The sequence below is a fragment of the Diadema setosum genome, chromosome 17 (genome assembly GCF_964275005.1).
Source record: "Diadema setosum chromosome 17, eeDiaSeto1, whole genome shotgun sequence".
Classification (NCBI taxonomy): Eukaryota; Metazoa; Echinodermata; class Echinoidea; order Diadematoida; family Diadematidae; genus Diadema; species Diadema setosum.
In genome coordinates this window covers 26498028-26516943 of record NC_092701.1, presented here as the reverse complement: position 1 = coordinate 26516943, position 18916 = coordinate 26498028, and the positions used below count along the sequence as shown (strand labels likewise).

The window sequence follows — 18916 nt, the reverse complement described above, 5'->3', positions numbered from 1 at the left end:
ACACCATACTCCTGTGTTATTGGGTAGGCTGTCGCCACAGGAAAAACACAATTACACAACGCCGCAGGGGAAAGGAAACGTCACAGACAACATGATTGGTTTGTGGTGAAAGCGGCATTATTGCCCCGTCTGGGCAACCCCGGTTTATTTTTGGAGGGACCACTTTTCCAGCAACATTGCGCTCTCTTGTGTGGGCACGACAGAGAGTTGTGCTAGCCTTTGAAAGAAAGGCTGACGCAACTTTGGAGCAGCAGCTGGAGGGATGGAGGGAAGAAGGAAGGGGGGAAATGAATGGGTGGTGGTAGTTCTATTTCCACCTCCCCCCACACAACTGATGTCATGTGTAATAGCCTGTAAAGTCTTGGGGATATCTGCTGCAGAAATCATCGTTAAGTCATCCTTAAATTGGCAACCCCAAATTTCACCGCACATCTTATCACTGGAGAACGGTTGGTTACCTGCATATTCTTGGATTCATTTAATCTGCACTAAATTAGGGGGGGGGGGGAATGGAAACAGGAATATTAACTTCCATCTTTCAATATTTAGTTGCCAATTTTAGGATCAGTTATGAACCTAGTGATCGAAGGGCTTTTGATACATGAGCATTCAAAATAAACAATTACATGTGACCAAAAGAAAACAGAAAGCTCAAATGACAGAGAAGATTACTCTTTGGTACCTGTGAAAATTTTGTTGTATTGTGGTTTGAAAAAATCAATTGAATACGACGAAAGTTTTTACTTTCGGTCAACCCCTGTTTTGTTGTAATGATTGTTTGTCATATCAATAATCTCTATAACATAAGTCCACTGTGTAAAATAACCTTGTAGGTTAAGATATGCTCCAAGGCATGAAACCGATTCTGAGCATACAGTGGGGGGGGGGGGGGGGGTGGGAGCTAGCCACACTGCTTAGGCGTGAAACTCCTGCTCCAGCTAGAAGCCAGTCACATGTGGTAAGAATTAAAGAATACCATATCACCACAACTGAACAAGATGGTGCTTGATAACACTGCCTGGGCAGGGATAGAGTACACTATTCCAACTGGTATTTGGTACCAGTGAAATTTGTAAAAGGCAATTAGTTGTCTGTCTTCCACCTTAAGAAAACATCATGCATAACAACTAGCCTGAAAAGCAACTGGAGGGTTATGGGATAATGTCAGATAAAGAAGATTGGTATTTGGTACCAGGGGGACTTTGTGAGACTACCAATTTGTCTGTCTCCTGCTATGCAAACATCATGCATCACAACTCTCCTGCACAGTGATTTATAGACTTATTTCTCTTGGACAATATCAAGAAAATCTGATTATCATATTGACCGGTATTTGGTACTAGGTGAATTTGTGAGACAACCACCTTGCCTGCCTCAACATGTGTGACTGGAGACACCATTTTCACTGATATTTGGGCCCTTGTGAGACAACCAATTCATCTGTTCCCCCTCTTTAAAAACTTCAACATGTCATAATTCTGCTCCATAGTGATTCAAGGACCAACCTCTTTTGAAATAATTCTTAGTGACAGAGACTATAATTTGGTCATAGTAGCCCAGTGGACAAGAAAACACATTTTAAATCATGAGGTCCCTCTTTCGAGTCCGCCGGTCGCCAGCAGTGGTGCTCCTAGGCAAGGCACCTTGTTGTCACTGCCTAGTCTTTCCTCAAGGACTTCAAGCCAACTGTCCCAAAGCAGCTTGCTTATATACGCAATTATGTGCTTCCTTTAGCGGGCATGTAAAATAAAATCGTAACACACACAACAGCAGTCTTTACCAACATCTCTTGTCCCACGCTGCAAGTTATTTCAAGAAATCTCAGTTTTGGCCTGTAACATGCACATTAGTGTGAAAGCATCATCATTTCATTGGGGTTTCCCCCTTCTCTTACCTGGCATGGGGGTGAAGCGCCCTCATCACATAGTATTCTCAGATGACCCGAGTCACCGGGTGAGGGTGTGCTTCAGCTTGAGACGTTCTTGCCCGCCGCGATGGACATGATGCTCCCGAAGGGTAGATGTTGGATGACAGGAAATTTGGACAGCACCTGAAGGAGGAGGAGATGAAGGGAGGTGGTCTGAAATGCACACATTTACGTCGCTTTGGTGACGTAATAGAACACTGTTTCAGAAGCAATCTTGAGCTTTTTTGAGCTGCAGCAAAAACATCTTTTCACCATCAAGCGCTATGATAACAACTAGCAGGGCAATCAATTAATCATGCTCCTTTAAGTTTTAAGTGATCGATTTTGAAGAACCTTCTAAAGAAATCTGATAAACACTTTGACACACAAGAACATCATGACCAACAAAAAAATGTTACATTTTCACTGCTACTGTGCTATGTAAACATGTCTACCTTAAAAATACTACCATTATGACTTTATAATGATTATTTTATTTTCATTACAATTATTACCAATTATTACCAATACAATGTATCATATCATTATTTCGTTGGGTGAGAATGAGGACATATGTTGCCACTAAATCCATAGTATTCAAGGCAACTTCACGCCCTTCTCATTCTCAACCAACGATTTCATTATTGTGATAAGCACTAATAACACTATTATCATAGTCACTGTTATTTCTACTACTATCATTATCATTATTATCACCGCCAATATTAACATAAATATAACTGTCAACAATCAAATCACATCTTCCATCAAACCTCAGCCTTGTACATCTTCAGGAGGCCCTGATTGACCTTCTGCCAGCGAGGGACGCTGCTGATTCCCCACAGGATGTTGGAGTGCTCTGCAAACGGGCCTGTCTTCATCTGAGGTTTCAAAAGTGGACCATAATTCACTTTCAAATCCAAATTCCATTCCTTTAATCAACTCCCTCCCAACCCCTTGCTTGCTGTTCTCAAAGCAAGTGAAAATATCCAGTGTGTAGGTTTTAGCCTCTTAATTTTTTTATTCTGGCCGATATCAACACGTGCCAGCTAATCATATTATTAATCAAACTTAATATTCAAGTAGTATAGAGTGGCTTACTCTAAATCAATCAAATTTGATGAATAGTTGCATGAAACATGAATCCTGCTGCGACTTTATAGAGAGCGGTAACTCCACTATTAACAATATCACAAACACACGCACACACACACATACACACACAAAACATCCTATTATGACAAACTACTGTGAAATGTAATTTTTTTTTTCTAGTTATTAACCCCTTCCTGTATTTTGTCATACATTCTACATATGACAAGTATGGAGTGAATTTCATTTCATCCTCTGGGCCCTCTCATAAGAACAAAAAAAAAAAAAAAAAAAAAAGTAGTTGCACTTTTTAATAGAATGTTGATGTATAGAATGAGACTTGGGAATCAGCCAATCAGAACTCTTAAATGTTGGCAAGAATTCAAAATGGTAAAAATTTGGGCAGTGCAAATGCGCATGACATATCACATGCACAGTCAGACATCTTTAATACCGTACACGTGTTGACAGGCACAGGTGTAAGGAATATCTATTTTGCACTTGTCTTAGTCAGTAGACCAAATTTAAACCTCGGATTTGATCCAAGCCCCTTTTATGAATTATGTTCATTGAGTGTTACATTGACTGCTAGGAGAGATCACTTTAATATCAGTCTTTACACATCATAGAGCACAGCTTTTGATTATTCTACCTATTACAAAACAACACAACAACATCAACATCAACAACAAACACAAAGGCAAACACAAAAGATATTTGGAGGGCAATATTGGACCAGTGAAAAGTTTGTTTGAAAAGAATGAGCAATATCAATTAAGGAGCACAACCATGAAAATTCAATAAAAATTGGACAAAAATCAGAGAAGTTATAAGCTTGTCACGTTTCATTAAGTTTCATAAAAACAGTTCTTGAACAGCCACTATGAATATGCAAATGAGTGAGCTGATAATGTCATTGCCTTACAACTTGCCACAGAGTTTGTACACAAATATCATGGTTTGTTAATCACGTGCAATTAAGCGCCAGTTGCAAATCCTAACATATTTGACTAATCTTCATTTCAAATTCATTCAGTCAAGAATAACATATGCTTTACACTTTAATAACAGAATTTTGAATTTTTCAGGGGGTATAACTTTGATCAATGGAAAATAGTGAGGTAATGACATCATTTGTATAATTACATCAACTGCTTAAGATCTGTTTGGCACAGATTAGGGAAAATATACAGTTTCCAAACTCCCCTCATTTTTATGTCATTTTGATCAAATTTTGATTGTTGTCCTATAAAAAGATTTTGTTTTTTTCTTCAGACTTACTTTTAATTGGCTGGAATTGCCCTTTAAGATCTACCAGTAATTTCAGACGCTCTGCCGCTACTCAGAGCCTATACAGTGATACCTGCATCCTGATGACTTACTGAATTGATGAAATCGATGCAGCCGCAGAACATGTATTTATCTTTCTCTGCCCCAAACCTTGTTTCCGGAATATGTTTCGGGATGAGGGTGGGATGATCTGCGATGAGACAAAGAGAAAAAGAGACAATAAATGCTACCACTTTATGACACAGCTTCGCAATCATATCAGGACAATTACCCCGAGGACAATTACATATGTACCAACAGATAAATACAGATTAGTGATGGGGCAACAATAAAGATTAGGGTTAGAGTTAAGTTTACGACATAGAGCTGTATTTACATATCGCTAGAGGGCGTACTCATTTAAAGGGTGTGTACAGTTCAGGTCGAGGTGAGGATTTAGCTTTTAACGTTTTGCGAGATATTCAGAAACCACTCTATGAAATGTCAAAGAGCATACAGTTCTAAGAGGTATCAAAAGTTTATTCGATGAAAATCGGTTTTGAAATGGCTGAGATATCCAAAAACAAGGTGAAACAAAGAGATCCTAATAAAGTTGTGGCATGTCGCCTTTTATTATTAGCACTTTTTTTTATATCTCAGCCATTTGAAAACCAATTTTCGTCAAATAAACGTTGATTCCTTCATAAGATTACATGCTCTTTCAGATTTCATAAGAGGCTTTTCATTATCTCACTTAGGAATGTTCAAAATATGAATCCCCACCTCAACCAGTACTGTACAGTCCCTTTAAATCGCTGTGATCGCATGGAGAGCTCGCCGCCGTTACTAAGAGTGGCAAGTGAGAGTGGCAAGTGCATTATGCATGCGCACTGCATCTGCCAAAATTGTGCATGCAGACGATATTGCCAGTGCGTACTTGGGCTTTAAATAATTCTGTATTTTGTATTACAGATTTTCTAACAGCCATTTATGATGTATGTCGAATAATTTGAGTATTAATATCCCATGACAAGATTAAATGCATAGAATATACTCTGTAATGTATTCATTTGTGTGATATGTTCAGGACTTTGTGTGTGTGTGTGTGTGAGAAAGAGAGAGAGAGAGAGAGAGAGAGTGTGTGTGTGTGTGTGTGTGCAGGCATATTCACTATGTCCCATTCAAATTATTGTATTCCTAATTAAGGTCGAGGTGGGGGCCTTCAGTAAGTGTGTGTGTGTGTACAAGTAATGATCCTTTGATCTCAGAATACACCAAATTCACTCTGAAGCTACCTTTTTTCAAGTAGCCTAGCTACTTCTGTAAAAGTATGGCCTTTTCCTCTGATTTCAGTGATTTTGCTACCCTTAGATACGCGCGTACATCGCCCGTCCGTGAAAAACAACCCCTTTTACAAGCATTGTTTATACAGGACTTGTAAATGTAATGGCAGTGTCCCCATGCAGGGCTGTAGGTATGGGGGACCTGCCCCCCCCCCCCCAAAAAAAAAAAAAAAAAAAATAATAATAATAATAATTGTATGCCACCATGACCCCCTGGAAAAAAAAAAAAAAAATATGCTGAATAAAAAAATAATCACAGTAGCAGTTCAGGGTGCCCCCTACAAAATTGCGAGGCCCCCAGTGGCCTCTACTGGAAAAATCCTAGCTATGCCACTGATTCCCGCCCCCGGAGTTACAAATTATCTCCAAGTCGCGTTCACTACTCGATCAATCAGAGCTAATTAGCTGCGTAGCTGCACTGGAATGTCCGCGATGAACAATCAGCGCTCAGCGTATGAAAATTAATTTACATTAAAAATAGCAATTATATTGCGTTACGCGTGGTTTTGTGAATGAGATTATCAAATTATCACTCAAATCGTTGATTTTCATCGCGGTTGTCAACGCAACGGTACATTGCTAATACACAAGCGATTCGCACTGTACTGAAGTTTTGCCACTCTTAGTAATGGCGGATCGTGCTCCATGCGATCACAGAGCCTTAACGTGCGCGTGTATGACGAGCCCGCACTCTAGTACGTATAATACAGCTCTATGGTTTACGATTAGAATTTGGATCAGGGTTAGGATAAGTTCAGGATTAGGATTAGGATTAGGGTCAGGGGAAGGGTCTTGGGTAATTGTCCTAGAACCTTCACAATATTAATTTGATGTCACAGACAGGGACAAAGGCTGGCAAGTCTTACTTTACAAAGCATCCTGGAGATCATGATCACAATAAATGCCAATCACACACAAGGCAGAAAAAACTTAGCAAGTAGAAACTAGAGGGACAATCAAGGATAAATATCTTTTTATGCATGTGTGCTTGTGTTTGGAGCATTTCTTCTGTTTTTTTTTTTTATAGTTACAAATTCCAGACAGATTCTCATCTCATTGAAGTAAGAGTAAGGAAATGCTAACATGAGATCTACTTTGTGAGAATCAGGATGACTTGCAAATGTTGGCGACTACCTTTACAAGATCTGCTTCTTCTGAAGGTTAATTCTGTTTTGGCTAAAAGCCCTCTAGCATGCAGGGGGGGGGGGGGGTAGGGAAGTTACCGGCACAAAGCTTTATGACAAAGCAAAGTGTGTATCAAGTTCTGGATGAAACTGTCTAATGATTGGCTATTAGATAATCAAAATTTTCTTCAGATTTCCTGTGTGAATATCGGAGACATCTTTGAGGTACTCTCAGACAAAACTATTCAGATTTTCAAATTAAAGCACATCCAAACAATGCATCGAGTATTCTGGTTTATGTGTTGCTTGAAGGTTTGCATGGTTAAGTAAATGAGGGAGAAAGGTTTGCGGTGACACCATGTGTATGTAGTCCTTAACCGGATTGTTGCTTGGCAGAAGAAGAGCCGAAAAAGAGGAGAATTGAAGAGGGAATCGACATATGGGGGTTGTAAGGAGGGCAAAAAGTGAAGATCCTTTCTCCACTAATTCAGCATTCCATAGTCCACAATGTTCGCCGACTTCGTTCTTCTCTTTGGTTTCATGAATCTTCACTTCTCTCTCCTATCTCCATGATTTTCCAACCTTCAACTCCTCCCTCTTCCTCTTCCCTTCCATTTCATCTTTCTCCTCCTCACGATGTCCGAACATCTCACTTGGTTCTCACTCTATTCTTCCTTACCACTCTCTCTGTTCCTTTCTCTACCGTCTCCACTAGTGCAACTTCAACTTCCAGCCTATTACTGTCCCCCACTCTTCACTTTTTGCCCTCCTTACAACCCCCACATGTCGCTTCCCTCTTCAATTCTCCTCTTTCTCGGCTCTTCTTCTGCCAAACAACGATCCGGTTAAGGACTACATACACATGGTGTCACCGCAAACCTTTCTCCCTTTTTCTGGTTTAATTGACAAGACAAGTTTTTTGACATATGGATCTGAAGTTGCAGTCCATCTGAATATGATAATTTTTTTTAAATTTCAAAGAATGCATATGACGCACAGCCACTACATCTTGAGAACTCGTTTTGCAAAAATTGCACATCAATACTAGAGAAGTGTTTCTAGCAGTTGAAATGGGCTTGACCGTAATATTTTGGGAGCGGGTGAAGGACCTTACCGATGAGTTGTGCGCTGCCCCAGTAGAAGGGGAGGAATTGGAAGTCATCAAGACCCCACACTCCTTGGCTCCCTGCTGGCTCCATGTTGTATGTGGTCTGCAGCTTTCTTGTTAACTCAAGATACCTGAATATTGAGTGATTAGGTGAACGCCAACATAAAAACAATTAAGGTCTAATGGCGTTCGTATTACTGATACAAGTGTCACTACTCAAGCAACTTCAACATCTGCTACTGCTGTTGCTGCAACTACTAAAATGGGTACCAAATCTACTACTACTACTACTTCTACTACTACTACTACTACTACTACTACTACTACTACTACTACTAATACTACTACTACTACTACTACTACTACTACTACTACTACTACTACTACTACTACTACTACTGCTACAACAATTACAACTACTACCACCTCTCTGACTCACAATAATGAATAATTTACCACTAAACATGCAACAATACCACTTTGAGAACTACACATATCAATTTCTGCTAATGTGCCATTTTACAAATGATACACAGGATGGAGTGGATCAGTGAGAATTGGATGAGTGATTTTAAGCTCTGGAACGGTTTAACTGTTTTAGACTGTTCCAAAGGTAAATGCGAGCATGATGCGAGCATCCAGTTCTCACTGATCCATGAAATAGACCTGTGCATCATTCATGTTATAAAATTAGCCAGTAAATCCATGAAGTACAACCTTTTCCCCCAACATGCATCCGGTACACCTATAACACTATACAAGACTTGAGCCATGCGTTCAGACTTTACCGGATGCATGGCTCAGTGTGGATCAGTAAAAATCAATGCACGGCAATTGACCAATCAGATTGCAGAGATTCTAAAGCCCATTTCATAACACTTCTCTGACAACAAACCTGCAACCCTCCAGAACTCTTCTGAACCCTCTGGTGTTTACCTTGTGAAGACTCTGAGTACTAGTGCCTGCGAGTCGGAGGGCGGTAAGACGTTCAGCTTGCACAGGCAGCAGAGGAAGGTGGCGAAGGCCATCTCGTGCCCCGTCCCGTAGTCAATCCGGGTGTAGTTCCCGAAGCTGTCCGTCAGGTAGGGCTTGAGCTCCTGTGTGGCCTCCCTAAGGCTCTCCGGCAGCAGCCTCACGATCAGAGCCTCGGCATTCTGTTTATTTGAAGTGGGGTGGGGGGGGGGGGGAAACAGTTAATACATTGTAGTTTAGTGCCATTAAAGTAGTATTGTACTGAAAGTAGAGCAGAGATTTGATGTGCACAATTTCCCTTCACATTAGTCACATATATTGTAGTTAGGCAGTAAGAGTGCTCTAATGATGAGAGCCCCAAAGATGGGTACTGACATGACAGAATGAAAAATATGACCAAATAACATTTCCTTGATATTTTCACCAGTAGTGTTGAGGACTAAACAAAGAACCTTTTGCTAACACTGTTATTCATACAGCAATAAGCAGGTTTACAGCAAATCAAACGATATACGGCAGCCACTGTGATATTTTTACAGACCTATGCAATGGCAATCTCTCAATGCAAAATGTTTGGGAGTTTTGCAAGTGAAACATGCAAGTACAAGAAAACAGCATCAATTTTAGAAAAGAGTCATCTGAACCACAACAAAGATCATACAATCATTTCCTATTTTCTGTGCTACAATACTCTGGGAGAGCATGACTTTTCAAAATGGGTGATAGAGCCAGTGTGAAAATAAGTTCATCTCTGCTTTTCTTCATCATGAGTTGTATACCTTATCATAATGTGATAGTAAGACAATGACCTATGAAATTGTGGCTGTTGCTATCTGGAGCTGCAACTGATGAACATAAGCACTCTCAATCCAGGATTATGGAATGACCATTGATATCAGTGTTTATCTAGACTACAACTTGGCTGTCATGGCCCAGTGGACAAGACAACAGACAGTAAAATCTGAGGTCTGAGGTTCAAGTCCCCTGGCTGCAGCAGTTGTGTCCCTAGGCAAGGCACAATACCCTTATTGCCTAGTCCAAGGGATGGTATAGTATTGGTGGAGATGAGGATATTGGGCTTTTAACTGTTTGTGAGATACTAAGAAACCACTCACGATGTGTTAGATACCATACCATTTTAAGAGGAATTCAAAGTTCATTTGATGAAAATCTGTTTTGAAATGGCTGAGATATCCAAAAGCAAAGTAACACAAAGCGATCCTAATAAATGGTAGGTCCCACCTCTTATTAGGATCACTCTGTTTTGAATATCTCAGCCATTTCAAAACCAATTCTCATCAAATAAACATTAAATTCCTCTTGGAATTACATGTTCTGTCATATTTAATAAGATTTCATAAGAGGTTTCTCCTTATCTCACCAAAAGAAGTTACAAACATGAAGCCAGGTCAAAACTAAACCATTCCTTAATAGCCATCAGTCCAGAGACTGCTTGCTGACAAGCTTAGCAGCCATGGAAAACAAACCATTCTACAAAATCAATTGATGATAAAAGATAATGTTATAGCAATTATACATTGTGTGCAGTTTAGTTTCTCGTGCAGTCTGTACCGTCATCGCCAAACACATGCTCTCAAATTCTCACATCTTGGAGCTTCTGATGCCACGTCCTGTACGCCATGTTGCCGAACCTCTGGGGCTGATCCACGGGTGGAATCTCGTCCACCCACTTCTTCAGGTCGTCGAGCAATAGAAGGACTTTCTCACAGGTCTGTGGATCAGGGGAGGGGTTGGGGGATGGGTTGAATGGTGGGAATTGGTGAAAAAAAAAAAGGAAGAAGAAAAAAGAAGAATAAGGACAAGGTTGAAAGAAAATCATGACATACAGGGAAACATGACAGCATGCACAATTAAAACAGGAAACTCTTCCCCTCCCTCTTCTTGAATCTGTAAAATAGGTTTTAGTTGACAAACGTTTCATGATTTTGAATCATCGACTCACTGCATACTGTAAGCTGATTGACAGTCACGCATTATGAAATTTAATTGATTAAGGTTAATTCCTGGACAGATGTATGTGTAGGCAATATAAACAGACTAGCAGCTGACTTGTTCCCAGAAACAATTCTTGAAATCGCTGAAGGCTTTTTTTTTATTTGGGGCTGTAATCTAAATGGGTCCAGAGAAACAGAACATGTGGAGTCTTTGCAGAGGGGAAAAAAAAATGCTCACATACAGCACTGGCCCAACTTATAAGTATGGAATTTAAATCCAGAATTTTGAATGGTCATAGTCAAGTGTACCGTACATTACACTAACCAGCCTCACAGTTTGTTGCATACATACTCCCACATTGTTATGTGATGGTGTTTGTTTGTTTATTTTTTTCCCTTTATTTTTACCAAAGAGGTGGGTTACAGGGTGCAAGCATACCTTCAGAAATGTTTGAACAGCCAATATTAGCATTGATATTTATAATTATGAACATCATATGCCCAAATGAATATGCTACGCTTAGGTAAATGAAATCATTTCTTCACAGCAGTTATGATGTACCAGTATACAAATAATGACTGCTATGAGGGGCACAGTTAAAATTATGGGCCCAAGGTGATGTGAAAATCATAACTATGCCCGAAGCGAAGCTGAGGGCATAGTTAAGGTTTTCACATCACCGAGGGCCTACATAATTTTAACTGTGCCCCGAATATCAAGCTGTCATTATTTGTTTTATATACCGAAAATATAGATTCCGAAATATAGATACCGTAGCATTCGTAATCAACGCTGATCGACAGCGCGGCGGTCGTATCATGAGTGATCTATGTTTGTACGGGGTTGCGACTGTCTCCAAACGTATTTACAGAGCACAGTTAATCAACTGTGCCCCGGGCACAGGAAATCATGACGTCATTTTGATCAACAATGGGGCACAGCTATTTTCATGACTTCCCTTTTAACCAATCATATGAGCGGATTCTATATATGAGGTATATAATAGTTTTTAATCCCCTATTTAGTCAGCACACATCAAAAAACAAATCAGTGTGGGAGCCCTAAATAACAGTCCTGCAGGTGGGGTTTTCTAACATTCCTTCATAAAGTGTGCTAAGGACAGCCAAATTTTGACGAGTCACATACCAATTTCACACTCTGAATCTCCCCTATTAAAACTTGACCTGAACACACATACACACAGACAAAAATCACAACTACAACTTTTTGTTGGCTTTGTGATGCACTGTCACATTATGTGATTAATCATAAAGACAGCTACATCACTTACGGCAGACTGCGAACATTCCTCCATCAGTGTCGTTCCTTTGACAGCTTCATTCAATGTCGATAAGAAGACTAAATAGTCAGCATACGCCTGCAGAAATGGAAATCAGGTGGTTATGAAATCAATCGAGTTACTAATGTTTTATTTTGTAGCTCAATCACTTTTTATTCTTGGTAACTGCCTGCATACCTGTTTACCAAAAAAGAAAATGAATAATGCACCTTGATATGCAAACATGCAATATAAACAATACTTTTTTTTTTTTTTTTTTTGAGAGCTACAAAACTATGCAGATGATATTCAAGGCATACACCACAGACTAAAAATATTCAATATACATTAATCAACTGACAGATAGATCGCTTTTTATTCCACTGCATACCATATAATTGGTTCACTGAACAGTAGATACCGATTATACAGTTGCTTCAACATTCAAATTTGACATGTACGCTTGTACACCAGTGGACATCAAGCTTATGACCAAATACACATCAGGCACCAAAAGAAAAGTTTTATGTGTGTGTGGGTTGTGACTCTGTCTCACACGGGCCTCCATTTTACATCCTACCAGAGGAACAGAGTTCTGCCTCTTACTACAGGGGATGGCATGATAGCACACACCAGTGCTTGGCTAGACTCACAGGAACTCAAACCCGAGCCATTTGACAGCAAGCCACAGTGGCGGGTCCAGAGGGGGGCGCAACCGGCGCATGCCCCCCCCCCCTTTATTTTTCGTTAAAAACAAAAGAAATAAAAAGAAAAAAATGAAATGAAACCCGGAAGTGGCACCAGAAATAATTAGTCACGCCCCCCCTTTACAGAATTCCTGGATCCGCCCCTGAGCCAGACATGTGTTACTGACTGAGCCACCAAGCTGCCCTTTGGTTAGAGATAGATGGCAAAAAAGAGAGCAAAATTTCTTGTGTATTTTGTGGTCTCAATCAAAGCTTCAATGCTTAATTTTGAAAAGGTTGTTGTGTGCAATACAAAAACTTTTGCAGAACAGGCACAGACCCTTGCTGCCGGTGGACTTGATCCAGGGACCTTATACTTGCGAGTCCATAGTTTGTTTCCACTGAGCCACAGCGAGCTCTCAATAACATTTACTTGTGAGTGATTTGCCGACATTTCACATACATACAAGGAAACTCTGCAATAACGAGCTCGCTCACAATGAGTTACCACCTTTAAGAAAGTTAATTCAGTGGTCCCGATTGTCCATTTGTATATTTAGGTCTCTTTTTCAGTACTATTACATCATTTACAATGAGGTACCAATGAGGAAAAATCATATTGGACCCCCTTGTTTATCATAAATGCATTATCTGTTGCCAAACAGTCCAGCTTTGTGCTTATTCTTGGCAATCGCTCTGTATGATTCAAATGTAATGCATGTGATTACATTACAGATGCATATTTATATGTAAGGAAAATTGTTGAAATTGTACAAAGTAATCATACTGTGTATTAACTAATGCCATATTTGTATATGTTATTGATATTGCTGAAAATTGATGTAATTGTAAAACAATGACATACGTAGAATAAATCAAATCAAATCAAAATCAAATTAAAAACTGGCAGTCCTAGCATCACCCCATTGTAAGAGGGTTTCCTTGCATACATTGTAGATGCTGCAGCTCAGAAAGCCATTCTCTACACTTCTACTTTATGTGACTCATAAGGCTAGCAAAAGGTATTATGTACACATCTCACAACACCTTTACAGTCAGTATTCACCTGTGACGTCTGCCACTTCCTGATGTCCATTGGGGATTTGATCTCCTTTGTCGGAACTCTAAACTTGGCCGAGTCAGGGTTGGCTTCTGAGTAGAAATGATTTGGAAAAAGGAAACTTGGTATTCACAAGAATAGATTCAAGGAGCTAACAACTAGAAATTCAATTATTAATAAACTCACCTTGATTAATATTTACATTCATTCATGAGAAAATATCTTGGGTCTCACATTCAAAATACCATCGATCTATAAATTCAAGGCATGATGTTTTACACTTTGTCTTCTTAAACTACCTCTGATACCATGGACCCGAGCTGCATATCACTCTCAACTAAAGATGGAAGATTGGAATATATACTACAGGTATATATACGATGCAATATTTTGTAAAGGGTCATAAATTATTCTTGTTTAATAGAAAGTTTAATATTCTTTATACTTGAGTAATAATAATGTAAATTTATTCATTGGTTTTATTTTTCATCATTGATAAGTTAATAAAGAGAACAGGTGCCGAGTGGATCAAATTCAGAATCTTAATTCCATATCATGCAAAATTGTGAAGACTAGAACCATGATTATCTGCATGTTCACATTAATATTTATACAGCAGGGATGCAATCCCCAATTCCTCAAAGGACTTGAGTCTATCAGAATTTATTTGCATTACCATATTGATGATGACAATGCAATGCCAACTAGAGAAGCACTCTGAGAGCGCTGACCTCTGCCAAGCATGCAGCTCATTTCCACCACTGATCTTGTTCTTTCATAGAGATACACGTATCAGTGATTTCCACCCATAACATACTTATATCATTGTGTGCTAAAAGTTGCCCGATTTTCCCAATATAGAACTAGATCTAGAAGCCTTTGTTACGTCATAAACCCTCAGCTGCACGGCGCGCCTCGCCCTAGGCCTGGCTATAAATACAATAATAGTACAGTGAAACCCCGTTATAACGAGGTCCGTGGGACCGGCGATATTACCTCGTTATAACCGGTACCTCGTTATAACCGTACGCATCAAAAACAAAGAAAAACATAAGCACGACGTCATAATATACTCAACAATGAAAGTTAAGAACATCCTTTGCGTTGTTATCACACAATATGGATCATTATTATCGAGAGAATAAAGGGAAATTATTTGTGAATTAGGCAAAAAAGTCGGGGTTGAAATAGGTTAATTCTTTATTTTTCTTCCGAAAATCTCTTCACATAATAGTGCACGTTATGTTCTTGAGAAGAATAGGCCTATATTATATTAAAATCACATTGTATAATATGCGTTGTTTACCGTAACTTGCAAGGTATTTTTACGCTGTTGGTGTCAAGCGGGAATGCGATAATTTCATGAATCATTTCGGCTGCATTCTTATACAATGTATGATCGTTGCGCCCGAAAGGATTAAAATGCGTTGTTTATTTTCTTCCGAAAATCTCTTTGCGTTTTGTACATCCGTTCTTGAAAAATGAGCGACAGGATTGAATTTAGAAGGTTGTGACCCTTTTTACGCAGATCTCTTCCTCATAGACCATTCTGAAAGAAAGAAAATCTTCGTTGTGAAATGCGTTGTTAAAATTGTGATAATGAACAAACCCAGATCTATTATAATTGTTAAATGCGTTTGTTTCTATTTCTGAACACCGACTAAGTAGCTTAACATATTTTTACGCTACTGTCAACCGGCGAGATCGCGATGATTTCAGAGTAACATTCGTGCGTCATTTAGCGTAACTTGAGGGGTATTTTTTACGCTGTTGGTGCCCAGCGGGAATGCGATGATTTCATGAATCATTTCGGCTATAATCTTATATAATGTATGTTCGTTCCACCCGAAGGGATTAAAGATGCGTTGTTCATTTTCTTCCGAAAATTTCTTCGCGTTTTGTACATCCGTGCTTGAAAAATAAGCGACAGGATTGAATTTAGACGGCTGTGATCCTTTTTACGCAAATCTGTTACTCGTAGACCATTTTGAAAGAAAGAAAAATCTTCATTGTGAAATGCGTTGTTAAAATTGTGATAATGAACAAACCTAGATCTATTCAAATTGTTAAATACGTTTGTTTCTTCTTCTGAACACCGATTAAGTAGCTAAACATGCGTTACTCAACTATTTTTACGCTACTGTCATCTGGCGAGATCGCGATGATTTCAGAGTAACATTGTGCGTCGTTTACCGTAACTTGCGAGGTTATTTTACGCTGTTGGTGCCCAGCGGGAATGCGATGATTTCATGAATCATTTCGGCTGTAATCTCATACAATGTATTATCGTTGCGCCCGAAAGGATTAAAGATGCGTTCTTTATCATCTGCCGAAAATCCCTTCGCATTGTCTACATCCGTTCTTAAAAAAATTGCGACAGGATTGCGTTATTCAACTATTTTTACGCTACTGTCACCAGGCGAGATCGCGATTTCATTAATTATTTCGGCTATAATCATACACTCGTATTTGCTAACCAGCAGAACTGGAAGTCGGGACTACAAATGGAAAGGATATAATGTTGAGTTGCACACGCATTCCAATTTCCATATTTGCCACGAGTGTCGCTACATGAAACGTTTTTGAGTGCGTTATCTTTTTTCCCTTGTTGCGCTGTGGTCTGACCTATAACATTACGCACGCATGTGATCTCGCGAAAAAGAAAATCGAGTGATTATGTTTAATAATTTAGTAGGAACATCGAATGGTATTAATGTTTTTTTTTTTTTTTTTTTTGGCGTGGTTTAGAAGATAACATGGAAGGAACCGTTCTCAGCAAAACGGGAAAAAGACATGGATAGCGTGAATTCGATTTTCAATGTTTCATTTGTCTCGTGTTTGAAAAGCGGCAAGTCAAGAAATGGTACCTCGTTATATCCGATCAAATTTCTAATGTTTTTCTTTATCATGATGCGCCGAAAATGTCCTCGTTATAACCGGAAACTCGTCATAACCGAACTCGTTATAACCGATTCGTTCTGCCATAGGTTTACACGCAAAGGAAAACGGGACTGACGCGATCACCTCGTTATAAGCGGTTCCTCGTTATAACCCAACTCGTTATAACAGGGTTTCACTGTAGCAGGAACTAGAGCACGCACTTTAGTGCGCGCATGCAAACCTCAATACGCGCAGCCTGAACTCCCAAGTTCATTGACCCTACCTGCCAAAATGTCGAAAATCCTTCATGAATTCCCCAAAAATGCTCTGATCACTACCACTAGTATGGTAGGGGTCCAACCCACCGGCCGGGTCCATAACGACCGACCGCGCATTATAATGGCATTGCGCGTACAGAAAGAAAATGTACGCATGGGACTACGCGCAACGGTGTTCGATTCTTCACTGGGCTACGCTACCGAGTAAAATGTGGCGAAAACAACTAAGTATTCCCTCTAAATTACCGAAATTTAGCAAAATCGAATAAGGTTTATCGTGTAACTACATATAACTAGGCCTACCTTTGCTGACTCGTTGTTAGATGTAGAGTATCCTTCCGTAATAAATTTGACGATTTTGACCGCAAAATTGTCACCGCCGCTTGTACGATCGTGCACGCACACACGTTACACATATATCACATGACATAAACATTTTGTCGCCCGCTACGACCGTACGAGTTGATGCAGAAACGAGAAATGAATGTGAAAAAACAAACCGACTCATCTAATTTATTTCAATTACGATGAAAAGTTTCCTAATGAAAATCAAGTCAAATTCATCAAACAGTCCTTCAAAAGTAATATCAAAGGATTCAAAATATATTCAAATATTATTGGGGAAAAAATTACGACTAGAAAAAAACAGCAGCTTGTCGAAAAAACGTGTTTAAGTACGCTTTATACGTATTGTCAATAGAGGGCGGGGTGGTCGGTCGATATGAGCCCGGCAACTGAGTGCGGAAAAAATGACACCCCACGCGTTCGAAGCCGCCATCTAGAGCGCGTACCTCAGATCGCATTTTCAGTGCGCGCTTGTGAATCCGGAGTATTTTCTCCACACGTGAGTAAAATTTCAGGCAAATTGTGAGATTTTTCACGTTTCTATTGATAGAAAAACGTTAGGTGTCCGATATTATGAACACCCAACCATACTACCAGAGTTAATATAATTGTTCATTACTTGTGTCATTCTCAAGTTCACCTTTCCTGCAAGTTTCATTCAAATCCGTTAACTACTTTTTGAGTTATTTTGCACACGGACAAACTAACTAACGAACAAACCAACGCAACGGTAACGAAAACATAACCTCCTCCCTTGGCGAAGGTAATAATGTTGATGACAGTGCCAACGAGAATCTCACAGTCTAATGTCAATGACAATGTCCTAGCTACGGCTACGGCACCAAGCAAGTAAAATAGTCTACCTACTACTAAACCTAGATTAAATTTTACTGTGCCTAATCTGTCGTAGTGTAAATAATTCAACTTCATATAGGGTCTAGTCTACCAAGCTTGGCCTGGCCTGGTTACGATGGCATTAAATTAAGAAAGAAAGTGTTGTGTCGATTGATGTAGTAAGTAAGTCGAGAAGTGGAACACAGCAGATATGACAATTTGAGCTGAGTCTCATTTTCTCTCTGGCTCTGCAGCTCTGGCGAGGCCGATTTCGGCCAATGGTAATAGGATGTGTAGTCCCACCTACTACAATACATGCAAGTGCCTCTGTTGACACTAAAAGAGATTTCCAGAATGTGCGTTTATCTTGGTTGATTGGTTCACAGTAATGGAACACAAATTCAGTAACAGTTACAAATGATTCCTTACACGAAAACGTAATGAAATGTTAATTTTTGCATTACCCTTTTCAGCCATTGTCGAATTATTTGCGTGCGATCTCGTGGAGTCTCAAAAAGAATACAGCCACACGGTTTGTCTCCGATGATAGGAAAAGCACAGCATCGACGCCGCGCGCACGCGCAACGCTGGGTAGGGAGGTTCTAGCATCTAGTGACAACGGCCAAATACAGCGGTCCAACGGTTGACCCCGTCGAGTTGTCTGCTATCACTACCTATGAAGCAAGATGCAGAAAGCACAGTGGCTTGGCTAATTATTCAATTCAATTCAATTCAATAGAAAATTTATTTCCAGATCAATTTGTGTAACAGCAGTAACAATTCA

General features: G+C 39.6%; 1 protein-coding gene across 2 annotated transcripts in view; it reads right to left on the bottom strand.

The window, feature by feature from the left end:
* Positions 1-18672, bottom strand: part of LOC140240755 (serine/threonine-protein phosphatase 2A activator-like) — a 144801-nt gene extending 126129 nt beyond the window's left edge. For both annotated transcript variants that reach the window (XM_072320525.1, XM_072320524.1), the window contains exons 1-9: positions 18597-18672; positions 13802-13887; positions 12062-12148; positions 10421-10546; positions 8779-8996; positions 7849-7973; positions 4381-4478; positions 2680-2787; positions 1895-2050 (exon numbers count right to left, since the gene is read on the bottom strand). In XM_072320525.1, coding sequence (XP_072176626.1) covers positions 1967-2050; positions 2680-2787; positions 4381-4478; positions 7849-7973; positions 8779-8996; positions 10421-10546; positions 12062-12148; positions 13802-13887; positions 18597-18609 — 945 coding nt within the window. In that variant the 5' untranslated portion in view covers positions 18610-18672 and the 3' untranslated portion in view covers positions 1895-1966. The remainder of the gene's footprint in view (positions 1-1894; positions 2051-2679; positions 2788-4380; positions 4479-7848; positions 7974-8778; positions 8997-10420; positions 10547-12061; positions 12149-13801; positions 13888-18596) is intronic.
* Positions 18673-18916: the final 244 nt, after the last annotated feature.